At 39.9% G+C, this 20824-nt stretch overlaps 1 protein-coding gene across 3 annotated transcripts in view; it reads left to right on the forward strand.

Annotated features, from left to right (window-relative positions):
- The first annotated feature begins 4316 nt into the window (after positions 1-4316).
- The window catches only part of INTS8 (integrator complex subunit 8), a 66336-nt gene continuing 49828 nt past the window's right edge, over positions 4317-20824 (forward strand). The window contains exons 1-7 of one of the 3 annotated variants that reach the window (XM_008508614.2): positions 4317-4959; positions 6414-6588; positions 12431-12571; positions 12894-12965; positions 13944-13995; positions 14916-15098; positions 19961-20068. In XM_008508614.2, coding sequence (XP_008506836.2) covers positions 4560-4959; positions 6414-6588; positions 12431-12571; positions 12894-12965; positions 13944-13995; positions 14916-15098; positions 19961-20068 — 1131 coding nt within the window. In that variant the 5' untranslated portion in view covers positions 4317-4559. Of the gene's footprint in view, positions 6015-6413; positions 6589-12430; positions 12572-12893; positions 12966-13943; positions 13996-14915; positions 15099-19960; positions 20069-20824 lie in introns of all 3 variants that reach the window. The other 2 variants (XM_008508615.2, XM_070631758.1) reach the window with 2 other exon arrangements.

A 20824-nucleotide genomic window follows, 5' to 3' on the forward strand; every position in this document is an offset into this window, starting at 1 on the left:
TGACTAATGATGTTGAGTATCTGTTCATGTGACTATTGGCCATTTGTTTATCCTCTTTGAAGAACTGTATATTCTAATCCTTTATCCCTTTTTCAGTTGGGTTGTCATTATTTTGCTTAGTTCTAAGAGTTGTCTATATATTCTGGATGTGATTCCCGTATCAGGTTTGCAAATATTTTCTCCAAGTCTGTGGGTTCTCTTTTCACTTTCCTGATGGTATCTTTGGAAGTGTATTACTTTCTAAATGGAAATATAGTCCCTCCTTTGCTGTTTCAGAAAGGCTTTGACATACACAAGTTAAAGAAGCTTCTGTTTTTGAACATTCTAGGGACATCTTTCGAGAACACTCACACCAGGCTTGCCATACAGTGAGAGAGAGAAGTATGCTGCTGACAGGAGCCAAACACCTCAAACCTGGGAAAGCAAACTAGGCCACAGCTGGGATTCCAGACTTCACAGAATACATGCCTTGCATCAGAGCAAAGCAGGTGGTGATTTGCAAGGCCTTCTCATGGACGCATTCCAGGGGTTTACTGCTTAGAGGGACAAGGGCCCCTGGCTGGCAGCCTGAGTTCATGAGATTCCTCCAGTGTTGATGAAGACTTAACTATGACTGCCTCCAAGAGTAGGGCTCTAAGTTTGATAAACTTAAATACCTTTGTGAACTTTCAAGTACCCACTCTGAAGAGGGCAGTTCAACTTGTAGCACTTTTTTTGTTACTACCTTTAGCATTTTTATGGTGGGACATTTTTGAGTCTCAATAAAGTACCCATAGGCTTATTGAAACTGCATAATGTTGTCATTGTGTTAGATGGTAGTGGAATCGTGAACTCATCCTTAGTTTTAAAAAAACCCTCATTTTTATAGGTAACGCATATTTAAGTGTTAAAACGTAAAGTGCTGATTTCTTAAACCTTAATGACATACAGGATTATTACAGTCTTTTGAACATATTTATTTGTATGGGCCACAATGAATAGCTATGAATTTCATGTACTCTGATATTTCTTATTGACTTTGTGATTTCTCCTTCTTGTTACCAGTGGGCAGATTTTTTTAAATTCTTGTATTTGAGAACCATCTTGTCATAATATTACATTAGTAGCTAATGAAAGTGATTCTCTGTTACTCGTTAGCTGCCTTAACTAATGTAAGGAAGCTCCTCTAATTGGGGTTTACCTGAGCACATTTTGGATTGCTCTGGCTTTAACTCTGCCTTTGTTATTAAACCTCTATCTGAAGATTTGGGGAGGGAGACCTTCACAATCATCACATATTTCTTCTTTTCTTATTTCCTTCTTTCCATTTGTCTATTCTTTCCTTTTTCTTTCAGTGTAGGGAACTTGTATAGATGAGGTAAAGATACTATTAAAGGGAGAAGATTCATGGGCATAGGCAAAACGTCACGGCCAAAGTCATGCAGGAAGGTTGTGGTTCCCTAGAGAAAGAGCCCTTATTTCAGAGAAAATAGAAGCCATCAGAAGGGAACCCTAAACTACCCACCAGCTGAGCTAAAAACTCTCCTGAGTCCAGATGCATCCTTTCTTCCTTTCTTGCTATTCCAGTGGAAGACACATCCCTTCAATCAAGAGCCAGTCCTGCATCAGTGCATCTCTTACGCCTTCACAGATGGTCTCCTCACACTTCTGTGTCTTCAACTTTTCCCTCTCGACTGTATCTTTACCATCAATATCTAAACATGTTCAGATCTTTCTTATTAAACAAGAAAAATAAGAAAATGAAGAGAAAAAATCCCCCTTAATCCCACCTCCACTCTTTACATGCTCCAATCCATTCTTTATACAGGACAGAGTAATCTGTTAAAAGATCAAAATAATCGTCATTTCCCTCCTTCAAACCTTCCAATGACTTTGCAATATTCCGCAATAAGATTCCGAATCCTAACCATGATGTAGAAGCTCTGCAGAATTAACTCTTCTCCTTCTACTCCTCCTTGTCTTCTCTCTTCTCCCCGACTCATGGGGCTCCAGTGTACATGTCTCCTATCCATTTTTTTTCTTTTGAGGAAGATTAGCCCTGAGCTAACTGCTGCCAATCCCCCTCTTTTTGCTGAGGAAGACTGGCCCTGAGCTAACATCTGTGCCCATCTTCCTCCACTTTTTTTATATGTGGGACGCCTACCACAGCATGGTTTGCCAAGCAGTGCCATGTCCGCACCTGGGATCTGAACCGGCGAACCTCGGGCCGCCGAAGTGGAACGTACGCACTTAACCACTGCGCGACCAGGCCGGCCCCTCTCCTATCTGTTTTTCGAACTTGCTGAAACATTTTCACTCTACCCTTCCCTAACCTGTTCTCAATGTTGCAGCTTTAACAGACTTCAAAAAACAAGTCTAAAATCTCAACATGGCATATTGGCTTTAGAGAACGTAGCCAACCTCTGACCTCCCTTTCTTTCCCCACCACCATTCTACTCCTTTCTGTCCATAATCCGGTTGAATTAGAATTATTTTGATTCCTCTAACATGCCAGGTTTTATCCTACCTCAGGCCTCTATGTAAATGCTGTAAATTCTGCTTTGAATGCTTCCCCTCCAACACACTCTGACCTCAGCAGCTCCTCCTGCCCTCCTTACCTTAGGTGACTTCTACTCACTTTTCAGATTTCTGCTTAACATGTCCACACTCATCAATTCCATGCTCCTTCACTCCCCAAACCAGGTTGTCTCTTTGCTAAATGTAACGTCCTGTGCTTTCTCTTTGTAAGGACTTAGCAACTTTGGGGTTCAGATATAATGACTGGCTTTCTCATTACACTGTGAGCTCTGGGAGGACTGGGACCATGTCTGCTGTCTTATTTACCACTGGAGCCTTAGCTTCTAGCACACTGCCTAGCACAGAGTAGCCATTCTAAACATTTGTTGATTAATGTGTTCTTCTAATACCCAATATGTAAAAAAGATAAGCTATAGTTGAAATACGGGGTGGTCAGCCCAGAACCCAGTGCACACACACCCCTCCAGACACACACACACACACACACACACACACGACACACAGCTTTTTTTCCCTCTAAAAGGGCTCCAAAGAACCCCTCAGGCTCTAAAGAGCAGTGTTTGGGAATCATGTATTACACTGATAAATGAAGGCCTAAATCCATAAAACACCAATAGGGAGATTAAATAGTTATTTTCATGGAAGATTTGGCATGTTTTATTCACCAGTTAGGCATAGAAAGCTTAGAGGAGAAAGGATGGCTCCCATGTTTCTGACTCCAGTGACAGGGTGGATGACCTGTGTCTCCACCCTTTATCAGTAGAGGGAATAGCTAAGGGACAGGTTTACAATTCATGTTAAAAATGTCGGGTATACACCACCCTCAAGGTGTCAAAACAGAAATGTCCCATGGGCACTGTATGTACAATAGGTGTGCACAGGAGATAGAACTGCGGGAGCGCAGGGAGTGACCCTGGGATGGTTTTTACAGTGAGAGGAGGACTAAGAACAGGAGCCTAGGAAATACCAACATGAAGGAGAGAGAGAGAGGAAGCGCAGAGCCCAGAAAGAGGACTGTGCAGGAAGAGAACAACACATTCGATTTACTTGCACTTGTGGAGGGGCTATTTCCATTTATTTTTCCTAAAACTTTTCAAAGCCTTCCCTCTTCATTCTGGAGAAGATCATAAGCCATCAATCTTATCCTCTCCATCCAGTGTTGGAAGGAATCTGGGTACAGTGCAAAGATCACCAGAAGCCCTGGCTCAGCCTCTCGTTTGTTAGAGGACCTTGGGCAAATGATGACTCTGGAATCTTAGTTTCTTCATTGGTTAAAAGGTGTTCAATAAGGTTGTTTATAGGAGAAAACTAGAATCAGGTTTACGAAAATAATTTGCAAATCGAAAGACACCATATGATATGATATTAGTTAACATTTATAGATGTTTCTAGGTGTCAGGCTCGGTTTTAAAAGCTTATTTGTATCATCTCATTAACCTGTATTATCCCAAGCTCTGCCTTTAATTCTCTTATCAACCCTAAGGTTAGGCACTATTATTATTCCTACTTTACAAATGAGAAAACTAAGGTTCAGAGAGGTTAAGTAGCTTAATCGAGAGTTTACACTCTTCAATACAGAAGGTGTACACTATCTATGAATAGACTTTTTTCTATTTAAATCGTTTGTTAATTAAAAAACACAAGAACATTACAGAATGGAGGTGAATGGAAAATGGGGTCAACAATATCTCTAGCGAGGATATCAAGAGGCGCTAAATATGGAGAGGAAGTCCTGAGAAGCAGCAGAAAGGCTGTCAACCGTTGAGGAAGAAGAAGCGGGGCGGACACGTGGTGCCCAAGACAGTGGCGCGCTTCCACGGAGAGGACCCAGGTGTCAGGAAATCTCAGAAATGGAAATGGGGAAACAAAGCACAGAAGACAAACTTTTCTTTGGTCACGGTTTGAACCTGTAGTGTTGACTGTCTTTTACCAAAACATCGAGGCCCGTGGCAACCGTGGATGAGGCTGTTTCATCTCCTAGCTGGCAATCTCCCAGGAAGTGGAAAACCCACCTGCGACCCAGCTTCCCCGAGCCGTCTCTCATGGCAACCGGGAGGAGGTGTTGGTCCCGCCCTCTTTCTCTCCAACTCGAACAACGGTTGGCCCGGAGGCGTGACGGAGGCGCGGGGAGGCGTGTCCAGGAGCCCCGGCTCGGGCCGCGCCGCGCCGCCATTTTGGGTTGTGTGGGTTTCCGGGACGCCCGGAGCGCGGCTTCGCTCCCGGAGGTTCCGCCGATCGCAAGCTTGGGCCCGCGTCCGAGTGTCAGGTTGGAGCCAGGAGGCGTCCCTGGGGGTAGCGGCGGCGGGGGCAGGATGAGCGCGGAGGCGGCGGACCGGGAGGCGGCCACCTCCAGCCGGCCCTGTACCCCGCCGCAGACCTGCTGGTTCGAGTTCTTGCTGGAGGAGTCGCTGTTGGAGAAACATCTGCGCAAGCCGTGCCCGGGTAGGCGCGGCGCCTGCAGCCCGGGGAAGCGGGACACGGCCACCGGGGATGCCAGCTGGGCTTCTTCGACCCGGAGCCTTCTCAGCCAGCCACGAGGCTGCGGCCCAGGAGGCGCGCACCGGAGCCCAGCTCTGGCCCGGCCCTCTCGCTATGCATTAAGCATCTAGTGCGGGGGCATCGTCGTGGGGGGCGGGGGCAGGCAAAGAAAAGCTCAAAACAAAGGCCCTTTCTCCCCCCGCCCGCGTACTGTTTGCGGTGTTAGCAGCTGCGAGGTGGTCTTGTGATTACTTGGGTTGGGGAGGCTAGCTCGAATCTTCCTCTTTACACAACCCCGGGCTGTGATCAGTTTGGGCGTTTAGAGAGAAATCAGCTGTTCTGGTGCTGATCCTGATGCTGGTTAGTTATAGCTTAGATTCTTGTTTAACTGTTTTGTTCCTCAACGAGGGGATTTTACTAACTTTTAATTATATACTGCAAAGTTGGGCTGTAAGTTGAGAAAATCTTTGAAAGCAGGAAATGCTATACAATTGCAAGAGGGTTATTGTATAATGGTGATTAATATTCCAGTGCTATTAGGGAAGGAGGAAAAACTCCAGGCATTTCTGGAAAGAGATACTGGCTTGAAAAGGTAAGTTCTTTGAATAGCGTTTTGCTGATGAAGTTCGAATCTAGCTGTGGCTTGTTTGATCTAATAGACTGGCCATAACTGAAGGAGACTACCGTGCGAGGTGTTAGTATAGTCTTCTTGGGCCGTTTACCACCTGTATTACTTTTTTTGATTAGTTGCTTTTTTCCCCCTTTTGCTAAGGAAGATTCGTCCTGAGCTAACAACCGTTCTAGTCTTCCTCTATTTTTTAGTATGTGGGCCACCACCACAGCATGGCCACTAATAGGGATGTAGATCTGCACCGAGAACCCAACTGGCGGCAGGAGCCATTGATGCTGAGCTTAACCACTAGGCTGCAGACATTTGTTGAGTGCTCTTTGGGTGCCAGGTGCTGTGCTTAATGCTTCACATCTATCTCATTTAATTGTCTTCATAATGTTCCTGTGAGGTAGGTGGTGGCATCTTCTGTTGTGCATTGACAGAAACAGGTGCAGAGAGATAACTTGATGCAGATCCCACTAATGAAGTGTTAAAATAGTAATCCTAAAGACTGCGTTTCTTTTCTCTAATTGACATTGGTTATTTGCTCAACTGAGAATCTGCAACCGTTCTGTTCTTCCCTGTGAAGTGCTTTCTTCTGTAGGAATCTCTCTTCCCTTCCTCCTTACTGCCCTTCCTGATCTTCCCCTTTAATCTCAAGCACACTTCTTGTAAATCATATTCCTTAGTCATTATAACTACACAGCTGTTTGCATTCCTTTTGTGGCCAAAAACCATTACAGTGAATCCTTTTGCATCTTCATAATTAAAACTTAAATCTAAGTATTTATTTTCTTTTAAATCCTAGATCCTGCGCCAGTTCAACTTATAGTTCAGTTTTTGGAACAAGCTTCCAAACCTTCAGTTAATGAACAAAACCAGGTTCAACCTCCACCTGATAACAAGAGAAATCGTATTTTAAAGCTACTTGCTCTTAAAGTTGCTGCCCATTTGAAGTGGGACTTAGACATATTAGAGAAAAGGTATGTGAGATATAAATGAAATTTATCTTGAAGTAGTGTTTAGATATTTATTTCTATATATACTTTTACGATATCTGCTTTTAAAATTATTTTTCTGTATATTCTTGGTAAAATGTGCAAATATTTTTCAAAAGGTGTAAGAAAATATTGGCATGTTAGACGAATTTAAATCGCCTTTTAAAGTATAAACGATGTTTTCAATAATGAAGCAGTTTATTTTTTTGATGTGATAACCAGAGAAAATTCACATCTAAACAGTTTTAAATATTTCAGTGTACTTTTACATATCTGAAGAAAATGAAAAAAGTAATGATGGATGGTACATAATATTATAGATGATTTGCTATTGAATAATTCAATTAATTTTACTGGTTGTAAATCAATCACTATCTCCCAAAACTAATAAAATATCTTATTAGAGTCATTGCTTATTTGTTTACTAAATTGTTTCAAGGCTATGCTCAGAAAATGATTTGTTTCATCTCCTTCCCCTCACTATTTAAAAAGAAATATCTTAGGGCTGGCCCAGGGGCCGAGTGGTTGGGTTCACGTGCTCCACTTCGGTGGCCCAGGGTTTCTCGGGTTTGGGTCCTGGGCATGGACGTGGCACCACTCGTCAAGCCATGCTGAGGTGGCGTCCCATGTAGCACAGCCAGAGGCACTCACAACCAGAATATACAACTATGTACTGGGGGGCTTTGGGGAGAAGAGGAAGGAAAAAAAAATTAAAAGGAAATACCTTACAGAAAATTTGGAACAATTTAGAAAATGGTAAGTAATAGAGGAGAGGAGAGAAGTTTTTTTTTTTTTCTTACAAAGTGAAAGAAATTACCTTTAACTTTTTATTGACATTATGATAGTTTACAACCTTGTGAAAATTCACTTGTACATTATTCTTTGTCACTCATGTTGTAGGTGCATCCCTTCACCCTTCACTTCACTGCCATCCCCTTTCCCCTGGTAGCCACTAATCTATTGTCTTTGTCTATATGTTTAACTTCCACATATGAGTGGAGTCATACAGAGATTGTCTTTCTCTCTCTGGCTTATTTCACTTAACATAATACCCTCAAGGTCCATCCATGTTGTGAATGGGACGATTTTATCCATTTTTATGACTGAGTAGTATTCCATTATATATCTATACACCGTATCTTCTTTATCCAGTCATCAGCTGATGGGCACTTAGGTTGCTTCCACATCTTGGCTATTGTAAATAATGCTGCAGTGAACATAGGGGTGCATCGGACTTTTGGAATTGCTGATTTCAAGTTCTTTGGATAGATACCCGGTAGTGGGATGGCTGGGTCATATGGTATTTCTATTTTTAATTTTTTGAGAAATCTCCATACTGTTTTCCATAGTGGCTGCACCAGTTTGCATTCCCACCAGCAGTGTATGAGGGTTCCTTTTTCTCCACAGCCTCTCCAACTTTTGTTACTTTTTGTTTTGGTTATTTTTGCCATTCTAATGGGTGTAAGCTGATGTCTTAGTGTAGTTTTGATGTGCATTTCCCTGATGATCAGTGATGATGAACATCTTTTCATGTGCCTACTGGCCATCCATATATCTTTGGAGAAATGTCTGTTCATGTCTCCTGCCCATTTTTTGATTGGATTGTTTGATTTTTTTTTGTTGTTAAGTTGTGTGAGTTCTTTATATATTATGCAGATTAACGGTTTGTCAGATATATGACTTGGCAAATATTTTTTCCCAGTTAGTGGGTTGTTTTTGGGTTTCAATCCTGTTTTCCCTTGCCTTGAAGAAGCTCTTTAGTCTGATGAAGTCCCATTTGTTTATTCTTTCTGTTGCTTCTCTTGTCTGAGAAGACATGGTGTCTGTCCAAAAAGATCCTTTTAATACTGATGTCAAAGTGTGTGCTGCCTATATTTTCTTCTAGAAGCCTTATGGTTTCAGGTCTTACCTTTAGGTCTTTGATCCATTTTGAGTTTATTTTTGTGAATGGTGAAAAAGAATGGTCAATTTTCATTCTTTTACATGTGGCTGTCCAGTTTTCCTAGCACCATTTGTTGAAAAGACTTTCTTTTCTCCATTGTATGTCCTCAGCTCCTTTGTCGAAGGTTAGCTGTCCATAGATGTGTGGTTTTATTTCTGGGCTTTCAATTCTGTTCCATTGATCTGTGCACCTGTTTTTGTACCAGTACCATGCTGTTTTGATTACTGTAGCTTTGTAGTATGTTTTGAAGTCAGGGATTGTTCTTTTTTCTCAGTATTGCTTTAGCAATTTGGGGTCTTTTGCTGCCCCATATGAAGTTTAGGATTCTTTGTTCAATTTCTGTAAAGAATGTCATTGGAATTCTGATTGGGATTGTGTCAAATCTGTAGATTGCTTTAGGTAGTATGAACATTTTAACTATGTTTATTCTTCCAATCCATGTACATGGAATGTCTTTCCATTTCTTTATGTCGTCATCAGATTCTTTCAGGAAAGTCTTGTGGTTTTCATTGTATAGGTCTTTCACTTCCTTGGTTAAATTTACCCCAAGGTTATTTATTCTTTTTATTGGGATTGTGAATGGTATTGTGTTCTTGAGTTCTTTTTCTGTTAGTTCGTTATGAGAGTATAGAAACGCTACTGATTTGTGTAAATTGATCCTATGCCCTGCAACTTTGCTGTAGTTGTTGATTATTTCTAAAAGTTTTCCAGTGGATTCTTTGGGGTTTTCTATGTATAAGATCATGTCATCTGCAAACAGCAAGAGTTTCACTTCTTCCCTCCCTATTTGGATTCCTTTTATTCCTTTCTCTTGCCTAACTGCTCTGGTCAAAACCTCCAGTACTGTGTTGAATAAGAGTGGTGATAGAGGGCATCCTTGTCTTGTTCCTGTTTTCAGGAGGATGGTGCTCAATTTTTGCCCGTTGAGTATGATGTTGGCTGTGGGTTTGTCATATATGGCCTTTTTTATGTTAAGGTAATTTCCTTCTATCCCCATTTTGTTCAGAGTTTTTATCATAAATGGCTGTTGGATCTTGTCAAATGCCTTCTCTGCATCTATTGAGATGATCATGTGGTCTTTATTCCTCAGTTTGTTGATGTGGTGTATCACGTTGATTGATTTGCGGATGTTGAACCATCCCTGTGTCCCTGGTATGAATCCCACTTGATTGTGATGTGTGATCCTTTTGACATATTGCTGAATTCAGGTTGCCAAAATTTTGTTGAGAATTTTTGCATCTATGTTCATCAGCAATATTGGCCTGTAGTTTTCCTTTTTTGTGCTGTCCTTGTCAGGTTTTGGTATCAGAGTGGTGTTGGCCTCGTAGAATGTGTTAGGAAGTGTTCCATCCTCCCTAATTTTTTGGAATAGCTTGAAAAGGATAGGTATTAAATCCTCCCTGAAAGTTTGGTAGAATTCCCCAGGAAAGCCATCTGGTCCTGGGGTTTTAATCTTTGGGATTCTTTTGATTGCTGTTTCAGTCTCTTTCCTTGTGATTGGTCTATTCAGATTGTCTGTTTCTTCTTGACTCAGCTTTGGGAGGTTGTAAGAGTCTAAGAATTTATCCATTTCCTCTAGATTATCCATTTTGTTGGCATATAGTTTTTCATAGTATTCTCTTATAATCCATTGTATTTCTGCAGAGTCTGTTGTTATTTCTCCTCTTTCATTTCTAATTTTGTTTATTTGAGCTTTCTCTCTTTTTTTCTTTGTAAGTCTGGCTAGGGGTTTGTCAATTTTATTTATCTTCTCAAAGAACCAGCTCTTTGTTTCATTGATCCTTTCTACTGCCTTTTTTGTTTCCATAGCATTTATCTCTGCTCTGATTTGTATTATTTCTCTCCTTCTGCTGACTTTGGGCTTTGTTTGTTGTTCTTTTTCTAATTCAGTTAGGTGTCACTTGAGATCACTTATTTGGGGTTTTTATTGTTAAGGTGTGCCTGTATTGCAATGAATTTCCCTCTTAATACAGCTTTTGCTGCATCCCATATGAGTTGGTATGGCATGTTACCATTTTCATTTGTCTCCAGATGTTTTTTGATTTCTTCTTTAATTTCTTGAATGATCCATTGCCTGTTCAATAGCATATTGTTTAGTCTCCACATCCTTGTGCCTTTCTCAGCTTTTTTCTTGTAATTAATTTCTAGCTTCATAGCATTATGATTGGAGAAGGTACTTCTTCTTATTTGAATTTTTTAAAATTTGTAGAGGCTTGTCTTGTTTCCCAGCATATGGTCTATCCTTGAGAATGTTCCATGCATGCTTGAGAAGAATGTGTATTCTGCTGTTTTTGGATGCAGTGTTCTATATATGTCTATTAAGTCCAACTGTTTTGGCTTTTCATTTAATTCCACTGTTTCCTTGTTGTTTTTCTGTCTGGATGATCTGTCCAATGATGTGAGCAGGGTGTTGAGGTCCCCTACTATTATTGTGTTATTTTTGATATCTTCTTTTGGGTTTGTTAATAGTTGCTTTATGAACTTTGGTGCTCCTGTGTTGGGTGTATAGGTACTTATAAGCGTTATTTCTTCTTGATGGAGTGTCCCTTTGATCATTATATATTGCCCCTCTTTGTCGGGGAGAAGTATTTTTAACATTTTTGGGTAAATTTTGTTTTCTCCCTGTATTTTTAAACAAAATGTGATCCCTTTATACTGTTTTGATTTATTTCTTTCTTTTCTCTTTTTTTCAAATAACAGAATATCATGGACATTTCCCCGTTTTATTTTTTGGAGATAATTCCATCATATGGATTATTTATTAACTGTGTCTCCATTGGCAATCATTCAGTTTGTTTCTGGTATTTCACTTTTATAAATCACAGACCCTTAATTATTTCCGTCCTTAAATTTTATTTGTATTTTTCATTATATCCTTAGTATAGATTATTGAATTGGTGGGTCAGGTGGTATAAAGATTTTTAAGGCACATGGTGCATATTGCCAGATTGCATTCCAAAAGTTGTATTAGCTTATACTCTCACTAGTAGTATTTAAACACTTTTTTCACCACCCATTCTCCAGCCTTAAATATTAGAATTTTTTAAAAAAGTATTCTTTAATCTGAGGGGGAACCTATCCATAAAAGACTAAAGAGGCATATGAACAGATAGCAACGTGGACACAAAAGTATGATATATATGATACAGCTGGAAAATTGAACACTGGATGTTTGATGACGATAAACAATTGAAAAATTTTTAGATGTGAAATTAATACTGTGAATATGTTAAGAGTTAATTGTTTGGAGGTCCATTCTGAAACGGTTATGGAAGAAATGATTTAATGTTGGAAATTTACAGCATTATGGGAAGGAAATAAGTAATTGAGAGTAGAGGTGAAACGAGGTTGGGCATCAGTTGATAATTGTTGAAGCTGAATGGTGGGCACATGGGGGTTTATTATGTTATTCTGTCTACTTTTATAAATATTTAAATTATTTTCATAATAGAAGTTTTAAAAATCTTTTTTTTTTTTGAGGAAGATTAGCCCTGAGCTAACTACTGCCAATCCTCCTCTTTTTTGCTGAGGAAAACTGGCCCTGAGCTAACATCATGCCCAACTTCCTCTCCTTTATATGTGGGATGCCTACCACAGCATGTTGTGCCAAGCGGTGCCATGTCCGCACCTGGGATCTGAACTGGCGGACCCCAGGCTGCTGAGAAGCGGAACATGCGAACTTAACTGCTGTGCCACCGGGCCAGCCCCCTAAAACTCTTACAACATTTAATATTTTCGTAGAAGTTAAGACAGATTAATAAAATCGCCCTGAAGATTTAGTCTTTTAACAGTATAATTATTTTCAGTGAAGTTACTAAATTGTGGATTTTGTGCTTCTCATGAGTCTAACATGCAGACATGTACCTTTTGCTTCTTCCTTTTAAGTTTGTCTGTTCCAGTATTGAATATGCTACTGAATGAACTGCTGTGCATCAGTAAAGTTCCTCCTGGGACAAAGCACGTAGACATGGATCTGGCCACTTTACCTCCAACCACTGCCATGGCTATACTTCTCTACAATCGATGGTAAATTTTTTCTTACACCTAAAATGAGTTGCGCAGTCTGTGTTTCATTGCAAGAGGGCTTTCAGAGGTATGCTTTTAAGGGGCACCTTAGATGCCAGAAGTCTCTCAGAGGATTTGGGGAACTGGGAGTCTGATGGTGGAGAAAATTTATGACTGCATAGATGAAAAGATTATGATAAAAACGTGGATGATTTGCAAAGTTTTCATTATTTGTCAAAACTTCAGATAATTTATAAAATAAATCTTCTAAGGAGTCTTGAAAAAAATAATTGAAGTGATGTTTATAATGTATTCAGTTTTCCTTTTCTTGTCTTTTCTTCAGGGCAATTAGGACAATTGTTCAAAGTAGTTTTCCTGTCAAACAGGCAAAACCTGGACCTCCTCAGTTAAGTGTGTAAGTTGGCAGATATGACCCTTACTTGGCACTTTTTTCCATCAGAATTTTAAAAAAATTTTGCAAGTTTTTAATAACCCCTGGTACACAAGGAGTAGAGCAGAAATTGGAGGGCAGACGGCCTGCCTGAAGGTGGAGTTGTTAGAAGGGTGAACAAGTCACGTAGTGCTCTGCGTGTCTAGAGTAGAGAGCTGTGAAAAGGAAGGCGAGCGCCTTGTGCATTGTGCCTTCTATGTTCAGTGTGAGCTGACTGACCTGCTCTAAAGTACTAAGATTTTTTTTCATTTAGTTAAATTTACTTGAAGAAATATTTGTTCTGTATGTGAGAAAATTGTTTTAATATATGTACATGTTAGTTTAGAGTACAAAAGTTTGATCGCATCTAGAGTTTTAAACCTAATTCTTAAATTCCAGTTAGCAGTTTACCCAAATTTGGAGCTAGAGCACATAGTTTTTAACTTGATATAAATGAGCTTTTGCTGTCACTAAGTTTTACTCTTAAATTGAGGGGTTTGTTTTGATTCATTTTCCTAAGGAAGATTCGCCTTGAGGTAACATCTGCTGCCAATCCTCCTCTTTTTTTGCTTGAGGAAGATTGGCCCTGAGCTAACATCTGTGCTGATCTTCCTCCATTTTGTATGTGGGACACCACCACAGCATGGCTGACGAGTGGAGTAGGCCTATACTTGGGATCCGAACCCAAGAACCCAGGCTGCCAAAGTGGAGCAGGTGGAACTTGAATCACTCCAACATGGGGCCAGCCCTGGGTTTTTTTTTTTTTTTAGTGCAAAGCAAATGAGAAAATAATGGTAAATAAATGAGCCTCATCATAATTGAGTATTTTTTTAAGCATGAAAAGAAGTAGCATTAAAAACTTTGTTTAAATTCACCTTTACTTTTAAGAATGATGGTCTTAAGTTTTGAATTTTCAGTCTTTCATGTGACATTTGATATTCTCTTCAATCATTTCTTCTTTAGTATGAATCAGATGCAACAGGAGAAAGAGCTAACAGAAAATATTTTGAAAGTGGTGAGTACTGGCATCAGCTGCGCTCCAGCCTTTCTGGGACAGCATCTAGAGTGTGCATAGATGCCTCTTTAATCTTAGGTGTTTGAAAGTTGGAAAGATCGAGATGCAGTGATGTTTAGGTTTTTACTATTAGAACATAGCTTGGTAATATTCTGAATTGCACAGATTTTCAGTGTTAATGAGAGAGTGCTTTATCACCAGTTCTGTTGTCGAATATTTCATGTTACTTTAGCAGATATGAGAAACCACTCTTATAGGTTATATCTTTATATGCCTTTATATTTTCTGAAAATTCTACAATAAACGTATTATATTTTACAATTACTTTTATAGTCAGAAAGATACAGCAGTTGTTTCTGAATTAATCTCGTTAATATAAAAGTAGGAATGTGGAAATTTCTGTAATTTAAAAATGATCTCTGAATTATTTGTTTAACACCTACAGTGTGCCAGAGATACCATGTAAAGTGCCGAGGGTGGGAGAGGAGAGGGAAGATAAGAAACAAGCTGTATCTTTATAAAGCCAGTAGGCTGTAGTATTTTGAACAGGGAGGCAGAAAACCTGCATTGTTTTGTTTTTGTTATGTAGTGCCTATTAAAATGGCTGGCCCACTGAAGCATATAAACGTTTCTTGAATAAATCAGTGAAACAGTGTAAGTCTTTAAAGTGTTTTTCTTCATTAACTTTTCTGTAGAAAAAAAGATGTCAATCTTTTCCGATTTATGTTTCCCAATTTTTAATAGGAACTTAGTCTTTTTTTAAATTTAAAATAACTTTATTTCAACAAATGTAATTGCACTCCTTCTGTTAAAAATTAGCTATTAAGTATCCTGCAAATATATTTTGATCAATACTTTTTGTGTTTAATAATTTGCTGCCATTTTTATATTTTAATAATTTGTTTATTGAATTTTTTTAGCTAAAAGAACAAGCTTCTGATTCTATTTTGGTACTAGAAGCAGCCCTTACATTAAACAAAGATCTGTATGTCCACACGATGAGAACACTGGATTTGTTGGCCATGGAACCAGGCGTGGTAAATGGAGAAACTGAGAGTTCTCCTGCTGGACTGAAGATCAGAACTGAGGAGATGCAATGCCAGGTATTATTTCAGTATTTAATCAGTGCATAGCAAATTTTTGGAAAATTTTATATGAGATCATTCTGCTACTTTTTTTTAAAGATTAGCACCTGAGCTAACGTCTGTTGCCAATCTTCCTTTTTTTTCTTCTTTTCCCCAAAGCCTCCCATTACACAGTTGTATATTCTGGTTGTGAGTGCTTCTGGCTGTGCTGTGTGGGACGAAACCTCAGCATGGCCTGATGAGCGGTGTCGTGTCCGTGCCCAGAATCCAAACCAGCGAAACCCTGGGCCTCCAGAGTGGAGCGTGCAAACGTAACCACTTGACCAGCCTCCTCCACTATTTTTAATTAGAATTTATTTTTGCCTTTGTCTCTGATTTTGACTTAAAATGCTGTTAAAACTTTGTTTGCTTTGTATTTAATCTGTAAATTTTATAAGACTTCACTTTAAATTTTTCTAAAATGGAAGGGAAATTTCATTTCATCTGTTGTCTCTGAAATAGTTTCCCAGTTGTATTTAGGAGACAGAATTTAATTACTGAGAATGCGGTGAGTGTGCAACTGATCTATGCTTCATTCAGATCATTAGAAATCTAATCAGACCAAAAAAAATTAATATTTTGTTAGACTTTGAAAAATGTGGTCTCCTAGACAAAATACCTAGTTTTTTAGGGATTTTAAGATTGTTTACTCTCAGGGGCTGACCCTGTGGCTGAGTGGCTAAGTTCACGTGCTCCGCTTCCTCGGCCTGGGGTCTGCTGGTTCAGATCCTGGGCGTGGACCTAGCACCGCTCACCAGGCCATGCTGAGGCGGCATCCCACATAGCACAATCCCACATAGCACAACCAGAAGGACCTACAATTAGAATATGCAACTATGTACTGGGAGGCTTTGGGGAGAAAAAGAAAAAAAATATTGGCAATAGATGTTAGCTTAGGTCCAGTCTTTAAAAAAACAAAGATTGCTCTCTGTAGCTCTGGACCCTAGTTCCTTTGACAGCTTTTTAGTTGATGTTTGTTATTAGATAGTGCTTTATGTATTCATGTCTTCTTTTTCCCTGCTGGATTGTAAACTCCTTGAGGTCTTTTTTTTTTTTTTTTTTTTTTTGAGGAAGATTAGCCCTGAGCTAACTACTGCCAATCCTCCTTGTTTTGCTGAGGAAGACTGGCCCTGAGCTCTATCCATGCCCGTCTTCCTCTACTTTATATGTGGGATGCCTGCCACAGCATGGCTTTTTGCCAAGCGGTGCCATGTCCACACCTGGGATCCAAACCCTTGAACCCCAGGCCGCCAAGAAGTGGAATGTGCGAACTTAACTGCTGCGCCACCAGGCCGGCCCCTCCTTGAGGTCTTTTTTTATGTGTATTTTGCATCTTCCTCCTTTTCTAGCACATAATCTTGAGTATGATAGAAATTCTTAAGTATTCAATGATGGCCTAAAGAGAGCCACTAGAATAGTGCCTGTTGTGTTTGTATTCTCTTTCCTTCCTTGTGTGAGTTGACATGACTTATTTAATCACCATTCCTGAAAGGGGCAGAAGTAGCTGTGACAGAGGGTTGGGAAGTATCTTTTCACATTAACTGGTTGCAGAGTTGAAGGTAATCATTTTTTCTTTTTTTAAAGATTTTATTTTTCCTTTTTCTCCCCAAAGCCTCCCGGTACATTGTTGTGTATTTTTAGTTGTGGGTCCTTCTAGTTGTGGCATGTGGGATGCTGCCTCAGTGTGGCCTGATGAGCGGTGCTGTGTCTGCACCCAGGATTCGAACCAGCAAAACCACAGGCCGCTGCAGCGGAGCGTACAGGGCCAGCCCCTAATCATTTTTTCAAGACCTAATGAGGGGGAGGTTACAGTAGGAGTAATGAGGCATTGACACTTGGTAGCGTCTTTAAATCATTAATGAAGCTTGCATATAGGAGGGTTTCTGGTACTGTCATATTGTATAATCACTGAGAGTCTGTTTAAAAGTTATCGGTAACAGTTCTTATTTTCACAGTATGGATGACACAATCTCAAAAACAAAACACAGCTCTTGGGGCCGGCCCGGTGATGCAGCAGTTAAGTGTGCATGTTCTGCTTTGGCAGCCCAGGGTTCACCGGTTTGGATCCTAGGTGCAGACATGGCACCACTTGGCAAGCTATGCTGTGGCAGGCGTCCCACATATAAAGTAGAGGATGATGGGCACGGATGCTAGCTCAGGGCCAGTTTTCCTTGGCAAAAAGAGGAGGATTGGTGGCAGATGTTAGCTCAGGGCTAATCTTCCTCAAAAAAAAAAAAACAACAAAAAAACCCCACAACTCTTAAGAAACACCTGGATGTCCTAGGTAAACTTGATCAATATTTTTTTACATATCTGAGTCATAATTCCTGTTTTGTAATGGCAAATCAGTAGTAATACTCATTTCCTGGCATGTTAATATTTAAAGGGCATTCTTTGTGTTACTTAAATTTATCTGACTCAGAAAAAACCGTTTAAGTTTTCTCTCAATAAAACCAAAAGTATTATTGTCCTTCAGGGCAGCTTCATTATCAGGTGTTTTTTTTTTTTTTAACCTATTAGCCACCTCTTAACTATAAAATTTAAACTTGTTTTGTTGTTTTCTTTTTTTTAAAGATTTTATTTTTCGTTTTCTCCCCAAGGCCCCCCGGTACATAGTTGTATATATATATGTTTTTTAGTTGTGGGTTCTTCTAGTTGTGGCATGTGGGATGCTGCCTTAGCATTGCTTGATGAACGGTGCCATGTCCGCGCCCAGGATCCAAACCGGCGAAACCCTGGGCTGCCGAAGTGGAGCACGTGAACTTAACCAGTTGGCCATGCGGCCGGCCCCTAAACTTGTTTTAATGACTAGTCAGTTAGAATAGTAATACTTGAAAATGTCTCTTTGATATCTTGTCCTCTGTCTTTGCCTGGAGAGGGGAATTACATGTAACTATAAATGTATGCATATGTGTGTGTGTGCGTGCATGTGTATAAAATCTGTATGTGTATTATATATCCTATATAATGGTATATATACACATACACACTCTTGTTTTTTTTTTTAACTTTTTTAACACCCTTTTACTCCAGATGAGAGAAAGCTTTCTAGAAGGAAAATCAGCCAAACATTTAGTGTAGACTGGATAGTGCAAAGCAGTATTCTAGGGGCCAGCCCAGTGGTGTAGCGGTTAAGTTTGCACACTCCGCTTTGGTGACCCACTGTTCGCTGGTTCGGATCTCAGGGGTGGACCTAGACACTGCTCATCAAGCCGTGCTATGGCGGTGTCTCACATGCAAAAGAGAGGAACATTGGCACAGATGTTAGCTTAGGGACAGTCTTCCTCAAGCAAAAGAGGAAGATTGGCAACAGATGTTAGCTCAGGGCCAAGCTTCCTCACCAAAAAAAAAAAGCCCCAAAAAAACTATTCTAGAGGCTGAGAAGAATTAATCTTGATATGTTGGACTGGACAGACTAGTACCTATAATGCATATCAGTAAAGAGTAGTTCCCTAGTGAGTACCAGCGACCGTTAGAGCTTAGGAGTTTAGCAGAGGAGTAAGTATCTGTTGGCTAAGGTTGATTTGATGTAAATGGAAATAAGGCTGGTGGAACGAAGTTCGTTTCTTGGATCTGATATGAATGGGAAATTGAGGAGACGAGTGTGAATGAAATGGAGGAGAATAGAGAAGTTTGGAGAGGGAAGTTAGTCCAGATTCCGAGATACTTGAAGATCAGGCCAAGGGATTTGAACTTTCTCCTACTCGAGGGAATAATTTGAAGACTTTTTAGGAAAGTCAGATCAAGAAGACTGATCTGTCAGCCATGTGTAGAATAAACTTGACGGGATAATAATAGCCTAGGGATCTGGGTTCAAGCCTGGGCTCTGACAGTACTTGGTTATATGCTTTTAAGTAGACATGTTGCTTTCTGGGCCTTAGTATTCTTGTCTGTAAAATAGCCCATTTGAGCTAAATGATCTGAGTCTTTGAGTTGTGCATTTGAGGAATGTAGGCATCAATTTAAGAAAGTTCTTAGAGGCATATACAAATTCTTTTGGAAAAAGACAACTGGAAATGTACTAATTTTATAGTCACTAATTCAAATTTCTCAACATTTTACTCCGGCCAGCCCTGTTACCGTAGACATTTGCCCCCACCTGCTTTGGAGAGACCCCCTGCCCCCTGCCGTGTCTGTTCCCTTCTTCTGTGTTAGAGAATTCCCTGCCTTCTTAGAATTGATGGGAGACAGAGCCTGCTTCTATCATAGAACTGAAAACTCCTAATACTGGCTTTCTCTAGCCTTATCCTGCTTGAGGGCAAGCTTGTCACATAGGTGTGACAAACAGGTACGTTTAGTTTAGACTGAATCAGGAGCTAGTAAGTCAATGAAGTGAGGATGATAGAGAATCCATTGTGATGGTGAGTAGCAGCAAGAGTGACAGTGAAGTCTAGTTTCCTGGGACAGCCTGAGCAGGAGTGTGGCTGCTGCTGTCAGTGTCTAGTGCTTGCTGGTGGCTGCGGGTGATAGGAGCCGTGGAGTCTGGGCTTGCAGTGTCTGCAGTGGTATCTCACTAGAGCAGTTTTGGCTGTTGTCCTGGCTGCTTGTTTCCCTCCCCTCTTGTTTTCCAAGTCTGATTCTTTGGCCTTCCCAGTAATTCTCTAGGCCCCCTGAAATCTTAGCAGTAAATATTTGCTGCTTAAGTAAGTCAGAGTTGGTTTCTGTTGCTTGTGACCAAGAACATCTAGACTCAGTGAACATTGTTTCACTGCTTATTGTGATATCTTTTTTCCCCTATACATATACCTGTGTTTTGCTGAGATAAAGATAATTTTGAATTTTGTCAGCTCTTTAAAAAGTTCATGAAAAATTAAGCATGTTGGTATTCATTACCATTTCAGGTATGTTATGATTTGGGCACTGCATACTTCCAGCAAGGCTCTGCAAATTCAGCTATCTATGAAAAGGCCAGAGAAAAATTTTTTAGAACCAAAGAACTAATTTCAGAGGTAAGTATAGTTGTAACAGGCATCTAAACAGTCCTTTAGAAGATTTATGTATTTTTTGGCTTTAATTTTTCTCATGATTAAAAAAAATAAGTGTTTATTGTAGTAACTTTGGGAAATTCAAAAAAGTACTGAAAACATTTAAAAAAAATGTATAGGGGCCGAAATGGTGGTTAAGCAGCAGTTAAGTTTGCACATTCCACTTCTCAGTGGCCCGGGGTTCACCGGTTCGGGTCCCGGGGGCAGACATGGCACCGCTTGGCAAAAGCCATGCTGTGGTAGGTGTCCCACGTATAAAGTAGAGGAAGATGGGCATGGATGTTAGCTCAAGCCAGTCTTCCTCAGCAAAACAAGGAGGATTGGCAGTAGTTAGCTCAGGGCTAATCTTCCTCAAAAAAAAAAATCTATAATACCACTGCCTGGAAATAACCCCTTTTGCCATTTTAACTTATTTTCTTCCAATTTTTATTCTTTCTGTATGTTTTTGTACAGTTAAGCTTTTACTATATATACTATTTTGTATCTTGCTTAAATCTTTGAATAGACATTTTGAATGTATTCTATTATATAGGGATATATATAGATATCCCTAATGTTTGGGCATTTAGGTTGTTCAGTGTTTTTATTTATTATAAAGCTGCAATATTTGTATCTCCAAGCATAAATTTTTGTTCTAATTTTGGGTACTTTCAAGTTAAAGTCCTGTGAGTAGAATTACCATGTCAGTGGTTATTAATTTTAGAAAGGCTGTGATATATA

Source organism: Equus przewalskii, chromosome 8 (assembly GCF_037783145.1).
Source record: "Equus przewalskii isolate Varuska chromosome 8, EquPr2, whole genome shotgun sequence".
NCBI lineage: Eukaryota > Metazoa > Chordata > Mammalia > Perissodactyla > Equidae > Equus > Equus przewalskii.